The sequence below is a fragment of the Trematomus bernacchii genome, unplaced genomic scaffold (assembly GCF_902827165.1).
Source record: "Trematomus bernacchii unplaced genomic scaffold, fTreBer1.1, whole genome shotgun sequence".
Taxonomy (NCBI): Eukaryota; Metazoa; Chordata; class Actinopteri; order Perciformes; family Nototheniidae; genus Trematomus; species Trematomus bernacchii.
In genome coordinates this window covers 7274927-7285166 of record NW_022987727.1, presented here as the reverse complement: position 1 = coordinate 7285166, position 10240 = coordinate 7274927, and the positions used below count along the sequence as shown (strand labels likewise).

General features: G+C 40.1%; 1 protein-coding gene across 1 annotated transcript; it reads left to right on the top strand.

The window, feature by feature from the left end:
- The first annotated feature begins 401 nt into the window (after positions 1 to 401).
- dcp1a (decapping mRNA 1A) lies at positions 402 to 9077 on the top strand. Its single transcript, XM_034145341.1, has 9 exons — positions 402 to 560; positions 887 to 927; positions 1675 to 1802; positions 4035 to 4101; positions 4234 to 4372; positions 4524 to 4613; positions 5253 to 5852; positions 6001 to 6219; positions 6908 to 9077. The coding sequence occupies exons 1-9, from the start codon at positions 429 to 431 to the stop codon at positions 6986 to 6988; spliced, it is 1497 nt and encodes a 498-aa protein (XP_034001232.1). The 5' UTR covers positions 402 to 428; the 3' UTR covers positions 6989 to 9077.
- The last annotated feature ends 1163 nt before the right edge of the window (positions 9078 to 10240 follow it).

Genomic DNA, 10240 nt, shown 5'->3' with positions numbered 1-10240 from the left:
TTGCTTCACTTTATCATTGTAATTGTCAAATGTGTGTCACAATTTTAGGCTTATTTTATGTGCAGCAGATGTGTCTTGCGAAGAAACGAATTTACGGCGCTAGTTGCTATTTGTTTAATCTAATTTAATTTAGACTAATCAAATTAAATTAAACACAAACGCGCGCACACAAACTCGCGGACGAACACACAAACACGCACACAGACAGACGCAAACACAAGCAATCAGCGAATTATTTAGCAAAAACATCATTATTGCTGGAATCTAAAAGAATAGAATCAATGTAGGCCTACTTTTAATATAAATATGTTTTTCTTTAGTAATAAGGCTCTCAGAAACTTTTTGAGAGCAGTGATTTCCGGGGGCAGCGGAAGTTGTGAGTGTGTCTTCAGAAACCCGTCCGTGTGGGAGCAACAATCACATCCAAGATGGAGACCGTAAACGCTGGACAAATGATGAGCTTAGCAGCTCTACAGAGACAGGACCCGTACATAAACAAACTGCTGGATGTTACCGGACAGGTGGCTCTCTACAACTTCAACTCCAAAGCCAACGAATGGGTACGTTTGTTAGAAGACCTTCACAAGTGTGCTAAGTATTATTTAGCATGCTAATGCTAGCCCCTTGAGAAAAAAAACATTGGGAAACACTAAGAAATACGCTAGTAGTGGTCAAGATTCGACTTATTGACATATGTTCACAAAATATCTGGATAGTGTTTTAGTATTCTGTGTCTGTTAACATTGAGTTTTCGTTACTAAGTTGGTGTTACATAAGCTAACATAAGTTAGCAAGTGAAGCCACAGCCAGTCTCTGTTATTATTCAGCAAGTTTTTGATTAGCGATTGTTGTTTTCCACACCTAACGTCCCTTTTTATAATTTCAGGAGAAGACCGAAATCGAAGGCACCCTGTTTGTTTATGCAAGGTGAGAATATGAAGTGTTTGGTAATGTTAATAATTTAAGACTCTATTTGAAGGTTGTTTACTTGTTCAGAGTTACGTCGCACTGCCAGTTGACGTATTGTGCGCACGTGTGTAGGCCGCAGCCTGTAAACAAACATTTAAAGATGTTCATTTATATACAACATCTCGTTTCCTTTTCATTTTTTTCTCATTACAACCTGCTGCACAATTTTTGTCTCCCTGAAATGTTTAGTCTTTGTATTTAACTTAATCATAAATGTATACTATGTCATGACGTTCGTTCCTACTTATTCAATTAGTTCAACTAAAATAAACATCATTAAGGCATCATCCTTGGCTCTAGTAACTTATGGTAGCGTTGTTTTAAAATATGTTAATATAACATAACACGTTACTTTTATTATAGATTCAACTAAATGATAAATAAATAAATACAAAAATACCTGTATGTCACTGTTCTTTATCCCTATTCATGCTTTTGTTTCAATAGTTACCAGAAAATGTATATCATTTGTAATAGTTGTGTAATCATTTCTATGTGTTTACTGTTCTTTTCAATATTTATTTTTTTCAGTACTACAAAATAGTTTGCTAGTGTTTGGTCATTAAAAAGTCTTTAAGTGAAAAACAGATTGTGAAGCTTTTACTAAGTAGAGTGAACACACTGTTAATATGGAGGTGGTTGTTGTGTGTTGTACTGCCTGAGAAGATCATCTCAAAGTGTTTGCTATCCCTGTGCGTCTCTAAGGTCTGCCACGCCTCACCATGGCTTCACCATCATGAACCGACTGAGCACAGAGAACCTGGTGGAGCCGATCAACAAAGACCTGGAGTTCCAGCTGCAGGATCCCTTTCTGCTCTATAGGAATGGCAACTGTGAGTATGTTGTAGAAGGGAAGTTATCATACTGTAAACAGTTTGCTGTATACAGTACAGATATATTTCGGTGTCAGGGCCGACTGAAATGAGATGTGATGCCAGATTATTATTCTTCAAATCCAATTTGCAGAGATGTAGGTCAACCTCAGCCCCATTCTAATGCCTGATGCATTTTCAAATCTGCAACATGTGAAATGTTTAAATTGAAGAAGGCCCAAGGGCAGAAAAGCCATTGGAGATTAAGATCGATGAAAAGCCAGTGTGCTACTTTGACGACTTCTTCCCGTGATCAGCACTCTCTTTGTTTAGAGGGCAAAAATACAACCCCTGGTGTGCGTTTTTATTTTCCTAAAAATAGTGTGAACATCTTGTGGATTCCTGTGGGAAAATTGCTTCTGAGATGCAGAATCTGTTTTTGCTCAACTACTATGAACAACTGCCGTATGACAGAAGATTCTGTCAAAGAAATGTCCACTCTTAGCACACTTGACCGGCAGACAGCTGTGTAGCTGACATTCAGTATCATACATGCACAAGTATGGAAAAACATAATGTTACCTCTGAAGATGCTGAAGAAACAACTCCTCAATGTTTTCTGGAACATCTCCTTTCCCTTTTGCTTGAAGTCATAATGGCGTCTTGCAGTCACGTTTATCAAGAAATCTTCTTCTAAAGAGATTTTTCCACTCATGGCCTCACTCAGGCCGACCAGGTGGCAACACTTTTAGCGCTGTTTGGTTAAAGTCAATATCATTCTGCACTAAGGCAAAAACCAAAAAGATTTATCATCAAACTGACTACTTCTTGAACTATATTTAATTATAAGTTGTCTTTTTTTGCTGCAAACAGATTCCTCTGAGAATCGTGCAGGGATGAGGCGAAAATAAAAGGGATGAAATTCCTCAGATCTTGAGAAAGTAGCTGACAGCGCTGCCACCGAGGTAATCTATTAGCAGTCTGACCAGGAGCTTCATCAACGCCACCAATAAGGAGTTAGACTCTTTCCCCATTTGTTTGCTTATGAGAAAAAATAACATGGCCAGGGTCAACGTCAAAGTGGACTGCTCCCCTTTTGGACTTGGTTTGCCCATCAGCCTGCCTGGAATGGAAGACATGATGTCCTGTTAGTAATCAGACCAGAGCAGCTTCTCCGGGAGCTTCACTCGAGTCCAAGTGCTGTCAGCATTTTAGTTCCTTAGAGGTGTTGAGTTGCTGATCGATACAGCTGGTTGCTTGACTATATTCCTTGGCCGCTTCTGGAAATGAATTGGAGTATATTCCCACTGATGGTGTCCTCTTCTGGTTTGGACTTCTTGTGTAGTTCTTTGTTTCTTTCAGTCCATTAGTGCTAATTAGTAATGCAACATACTCACTGAGGATCCTTTTTTCAGTAGGTCAGCATGTGGTATCTGTCTGTGACCGGCTCCTGTAAAGGTCTGTTTGTTGTTGTATAGATCCCTCGAGAAAAAATACTTCAAGATGGTTCTACTCCTCCCTATGAATGGGTAGTGTGAAGAAGTAGCAATAGAGGTTGAGTGCGAGAAAGACAGAAGTTTGACACGAGTCCAGCAAAGAGAGGAGGGATTCTTCAGAGAGATGTTGGTAATTATGGGTTACTTGTGGCGTGTTCCTCTCTGAGTCCTGGTGAACTCGCTGTCTGAGGTGTAACAAGTGTACATGAACTTGGAGAGACCACACCTGTTTACAACTCTCCATCCAGGTTGCCCTCGGCAGCAGGAGATGCCACAGGGAGGCAAACACTCAGGTTGCCAAGTTACCATCTCTCAAGAGACCTTGATATGCCAGTAGATCATCACACACACATGGCACACAAGCAATGTAAAAAGTGTTTATTTTTCAACTTGGTAGAATGAGTTATTGTTTAAATACAAATGAATCCAGCAGCTAGGCGAGCTGCCCAGTTGGTATGCTGCACTGAGATTGATAGTAGTGATAAATGCTGAGGTCCATCCATATACAGTCGGCCTTAGCAATAACTCTGTATTATCATATTAAGGCTTTGTTTAGTTTTTTTATGTCATTTGAAATAAGCATGATTTCCATTGGGTTTTGAACCTTTGACAATTGTTACTGGTACATTTTAGTAGGTATATTGAGGGTATTTTTGTAAACTCATTTTGTCTCCATATTTAAAAGTATATTACTGCTAGTCTAATGTAATGCTGCCTCTGCTCCATACTGTAATATACAATATTAATTTTCTTGCAGTGGGGATCTACAGTATTTGGTTTTATGACAAGAGGGACTGTCAACGCATCGCCCAGTTAATGGTCAAGTGAGTATCCAGACATGTGTATATTGAATCAGAGTTTAGATGAAATAGAGCTCTTAATAGTCTAAGATGATTATTTAATAGAGCAAATAACAGTTGGATGTTTAGACTACATGTTACACTATGCTCCCCCAGGATTGTGAAACAGGAGGCGGAACACGCCCGGAGAGAGTCTCCAGAGAGGGCCGCGTCGGGGAGGAGCAACGGGGTCGCAGAGCCGCGGCCCATCGACATCCTGGAGTTGCTCAGCAAAGCCAAGGAGGAGTACCAGAGAGTGAGGAGGCACACACACGCACACACACACACACACACACACAATCCAGGGATGACGTCTGAATGTGTGGCTGTGTCCATTTAATTCTATTTATTAGCTGGTTCTTTTTTTTAAAAATAAAATACTCTAACTAAATGTGTGTGTGATGCAGGCTCAGGTGGGTGAAACCGATGCGTCTGCAGAGCTCAACCTGAAAACAACTTTCACCGCCACAGAGCAGAGCACACCGAAGGCTGAGAAGGTACAGACATCACACCAACATGTATGCAAAGCTCTGGTGTTTATTAATGTGCGTCTTCCTGTTAGCCCCGACATACGGAGAATCTGGAGGATAACAAAAAGAGAGGGTGCATGTTTTCCTCACGGGTGCCGGACTTTAAAAAAACAATTGAGTTTGGAAAAAAGGGATCTTTTCCAGAGCAGAAACAAAGCTTCATATATATATATATATATATATATATATATATATATATATACATAGGGATTCAACAAGGACGCTTAGCACTTCCTCTTGTTACATTCAAACTGCACTAAACTGGAACATTTAAATATAGATATATAATTTAAGACATATCTGGCTCTTATTTGGATATATCTCCTAGCTAGGAAATCTCCTAAACTGAAGAAATCTTAATTTTTCTGCTGTTATTAGAAAACATATAACTTACCCCTAAGCCATTTGAGTGCCCCTTTTTTCCCTCCCCATATGATTTATATTTAAATTAATCAATAAATTGCTTTATGTGTTGGATGTCAAAGTACTCATTTTGATGTTTTAAAAAGAGAGGGAAGCGGCAGGTTCCCACCTGCTGAGTTTCAGCATTTCTCTGTATGTTTATTTCTCCCCACAGCTCTCAGATGTGTTCTCTTTCCCCCCCAGAGCTCTCATACGATGGTGAAGCAGATCACAGTTGAGGAGCTCTTTGGCTCGTCCCTCCCTAAGGGCCCCTCTCTACCCATAATGCCCACACAGAACTCCAGCATTGCTTCTAGTGACCTCTCCACTGCCTACCTCCAGAACCAGCCTTACCCCACTCCAGCCCTCCAGACCCCGCTCTTCCCTCCCCATCACTCATCCCAGGACCCTGCGTCAGGTCAGCAGCACCAGGTCCCCGGCCTGCTCCCAGCTCCGTACGCACTGCAGCCCGGCTCTGTTTTCCAGTCGGCGGTCCCCAGGTCGGACCCCCAGCCGCGGTGCTCAGTGTCCCCCCTCATGGTGGTTCCAGCCGGCCCAGAGCCTCACGCTGCACCATCAGCACCTCCTACGGCGTATTTGGGACAAGACATGCTCGCCACCCTCAAAGCGGCAGTACCCTCGGTGAATCATGACATCCACAAACACATCCTGGCACCCAACTTCCTGCCAAACAGGCTGTTCACCCCCCACAGCTTCCAGGAGCCCGCGGTGAGACCCTCCCTCCAGCACAGCAAGGAGATGGATGTCTTCTCTCAGCCTCCAAACCTGATCAAACCCATGTCGGTGAGTTCAACGAGATTCTTAACAGCTGTTTTTGTGAATCCGTTTGCTGACCTCAGTGTCTTATCTGTTATTACATACTCCAACAAATGATATAATAATCAAGCATACTGTTCTTATGTCATAACTCCTTTTATGTTTCCATTCTCAGGCTGTCCCCATGAGTCCTGGTTTCGCTGTTCCAGGGCCAGCCTTTTCTTTGCTTCTCTCCCCCAGCGCCTTCCAGCAGTCCTTCAGTCAGACGTCAGCAGCATCAGCGGCCCCCCCTGCCCCCTCCGAGCCCTCCTACCCGTCCTCAGGAGCTTTAGAGCCTCCACAGGCAGCCTGCAGCAAAACACAGCTACAGGACACTCTGATACACCTCATCAAGGTACATAAGGGGAATACGACACGTAAAAAAGTGGTACTGTCGTCATATTGAAGTGGAAAAAACTCTAAGCTGTTTACTATTACCATACCATTATTATTTCAAATTAAAGACTATAGTTGCAAAACATTCTGTGCCCCAGAGCATGAGATCTCTGATAGTTTGGGAACTTTCAGGGCAGACAGTTACTGATTGGTCAAACACAAACAAACCATGCGGCAGCTACATAAATATTCACAACAAAAAAAGTAAAGAGTACAATAAAAATGAAAGTGCACATTTCTTGGTATTTATTAAGCCTGATTACAAAGTAAGTTTAAAAAAATAGTTTAAAATGTTTTACAAATATAAAATAAAATGCAAATTATTTCAGGAACTTTTTGGTCTGAAATTGACGATTTGAGTTTTAGAGCGATCTGTAAATCTGATGTAATATTGTTGAGTTGCAGTAGAATTTTTTTATTTTATTTTAAGCAATGCAATAGCAACCTTTTGCTGAAAAAAGGGTTCCAAAGAAATCAATTGACGACATCATGAGATATAATCCTGAGATACAGGGATTCTGATTCTGAAAAGAGATTGTGCTGTTAATGTTTTATTTTAAAAGCCTTTTAAACAGTTTAGACATATAAACAGTTTATCACTGTCATCTTAAATTGAATTCCTCCCTCATCTCCTTTTTCCCTTATAGAGCGACCCAGACTTCCTCAGTGCGATTCATGATGCGTACCTGCAGAGTGTGTCCAAGGACTTCAGCAACATGAAGCTATAGTCTCCTCAGCCATCACCACTGTCCCTCTCACAGACCTTGAGGAATCCACGATTAAACGGGAGCTAAAGGAAGAGAAGCTAACGGGTTGTCCACACACTGCACATCGCACAGCGGCCATTAAGCCCTCTGCTCCTGACTCTGAACTCTGATGCTTTCCCCCGTTGGCTTGGATCAGTTTACTGCCTGTTTATTAAAACTGAACTAATGTGGAAGATAACGTTGAGATATAACGTCCCAGTGTGGCCTTGACTTTTCATTTCAACTTTGTAAATGTGATCCAACAGTCGACCACTGACTGGTGAAGTGAAGCTGCGGACGGGACCACAGTGGAGCGAACCATTTTTAATTTGACCTTGGGAAGGATGATTTGGCAGCTTGAACATTATGGGGATCACAGACAAACTGTCCCACTGTGGCGTTTAAAAGGACGACTCTTTGTCCCTTATTGAACTTTCTCCTTCAGAGTAATGCGGACATCTCCTTTACTGTGGCAATGTGTCTTTGTCAGTGTTTCATAAAAAGAAGGAGATTGTAGAGGAATATTATTTTTCAACCATGGTCCGAGGAAGATAAAAAAAAAAAAATGTTTTTGTCTGGAGAAGCACTTTCTGCTCAATCTCATATTCAGTTCCTCTGAAAGACAAAGAGACTAACGCACAAACCAGCTTCTTTGCTGCCTTTCCTTTCTCCACATGTCCCCATTCCTTGCTCTTTCTCCTTGTCTCTCCTCCACCCTCTGAGCTCAGTGCGTCATGTCTCGGAGGGGAGCGTGCAATAAACGATGCCTTTAGGGAAACCAGCATTTGGGGATACTTTAGCAAGGTACGGTAGAGCTCAATGTATCTGAACCTCTGGGTTCTGGTTGCGCAACAACTTAAATATGAGGAAACATTTGCAATTGGTTTATGAATATTGTTTGCATTCACACCTTAATATTGAATTGCCTAAAAAAAATAGAAGGCTGATATGCTTCTGATAGCTTCAGTATGATTCAACCAGTTTCTACTAATAATCCAAGAATTATATAATCATTCCTGTTTCGAGATTTATTTTTCGAGAGCGCAGTTACTTCACAAAGACTTGAAGACAAAAATATTAGTGGTAACATGTAATTTTTTTTGCAGTATAATGCTACTGCAGCACAGAAACTTAGGCCCTACAGATGCAGAGGGAACAGGAAGTTGAGTGGTTTTTGAACAAAGAAAGCTTAAACTATACATCAGAAAAATCAGCTCAAAGATTAAGAGGAAAATGTTTTGTGTGACTTGTGGGCATTTTTTAACAGATCACTAACAGGTTTCCTTTTCCATGTTGTTTAATATTCAGCATGAACAAGACCATTAAACAGTCGGTAAAAGCACGAATATTTAAGTTATCAGCTACCTTTTTAAATGTTTGATGTCAGTAGTCATGTTACTGTTCAGAGGTCTATATTAAAGTAGCAATCAATATAAAAATTCACTCCAGAAACTTTAGTAGTAGAAATGTTTCTTTTTTTGTGTGCTGCAAAACATTTTTTGCTAAGGCTCTTTTTCATGTGAGCAACATTTGAAAAAGACCTATAAGGGAGTCAGATTAAATTCTGCTGAATACCCGTTTTGATGACTCCACAACATTGCATTTGGACTGCTATTTGAATGTATTTTTGATTAATCACAGTATGTTTGTGCCTGTCTTGTTTTCCTCTGTTCTGAATATTTAGGTTGACCGCTACATGATTTCAGTGCCAGCTGTTAACCACGTGTTCTTTTTTTTGCAAATCAAGACTCAAAGTACGAGGGCGCTAAATCAAATAATGTGAATACTTATTTGCCCTGTTACCATTTTCATTTCAGAAGAAATCTTGCCAACACGTCTGGCATTTGTTGGGTAAATAAACGTGCACAGGACGAATGATTGAAATGTAGATTTTTTTTTAATCCCGGTCAGATATTTAAGATTTTAAGTTTATTTTACGCTTTGCTATAGTTTCTTATTGGCCAGATATATGACTTTGGGAAAGTCTTTGCAAATTATATACATTTTTCCAAGAGTGTTGCAACTGTATATCATTTTGACTATTTTGTGATAATAAAGAACTGAAAATATAGATGCCTGTTTTTTTTGTTTGCCACAGTTGCAAAAAGAAGAAGCTTAAAAACTAAAAATGTATTGTGATCCTTAATTTTTGTATTGAGTTTTAAACAAATTAATGAATGTTGTGACTAAACATTTACGTCTTCCAAAGGTTATTTCTATTTTACTCGTTTGTTCCAGTGAGTTTTGTAATACAGCAAGAATTAAACAGGAAATCTGACTCAGTATTTCCTCCCTTTGGGACAGAGGGTTTCTTCTACTTCGTGTTTTTCAGTACAGGACAATGATGCAGTTTGTTGCTCTGACCACCAGATGTCACTAGGTGCACACTGTTCTACAGTTTTCACACTGGACATTAAATTGTTATCAGTTGGTATCGGGCCCATGCAGTGTTTATTTCACCAGATAACATAATCTGCTATCTGTTCTGGTTCTAAGCGACAAAACGAATGTCTATCTTTCTCATAGGGGCCATATCGACTGACTTGAAAGCAGACTCTTTTATTAGCTTTTGAGTCACACTGCAGCCCCCCCCTACTGGACAAATGGGGAAGTTGGTATCCTAGCCTATATGAAAAATATCACAGTCCTCTAAAATGAACCTTTAATAACTAAATTCTAGACCACTCTATTTGGTCATTACAATCCATCTATCTGTGTGACTACTCACCTGAATGTCATGTGAGTGCCTGTTCAGGTGGAGCTCTACTGCAGCTAATCAGCTCACTGGCAAATGTCATTAAGGTAAGATTAATGTTATTAAGGTAAGATTTGCGATCCTTCCTGTTGCATGTCACCCTTCCTTCCTCTATCACGTAAATGCTGTAGCGTCACAGGGCAGGTACACTTAATTGTTTAAAGGGATTGTATCACACTTAGTTGTATCTGATATGTGTCTATGTTTGCCCTTCCAACTTTTAATAATGTCAATAACACCGCATTTCAGCTGATTTCCGGAACCTATTTGGAAAATCCTCATATTTATTTGAAAAACATTATTTATTGTTCAATGGTGATGGAAGTTTGTGACAGATAGTGACTGAATGTAAAGATAAACTAAAATACAGATAAATTACATTACATGTTGAACTATATCATTTCATTATACCAGCTCTTTGAGAACAGTTAATCTTGAAATGTGTAACTCATTGCAACCTTAGTGCTTTCCTTGATATG

Coding starts and splice junctions, on each gene's coding strand:
- dcp1a (XM_034145341.1), top strand. CDS start 429: ATGGAGACCGTAAACGCTGGACAAATGATGAGCTTAGCAGCTCTACAG. Junction 928..1,674: donor ACCCTGTTTGTTTATGCAAG/GTGAGAATATGA, acceptor TGCGTCTCTAAG/GTCTGCCACGCCTCACCATG. Junction 6,220..6,907: donor CTCTGATACACCTCATCAAG/GTACATAAGGGG, acceptor TTTCCCTTATAG/AGCGACCCAGACTTCCTCAG.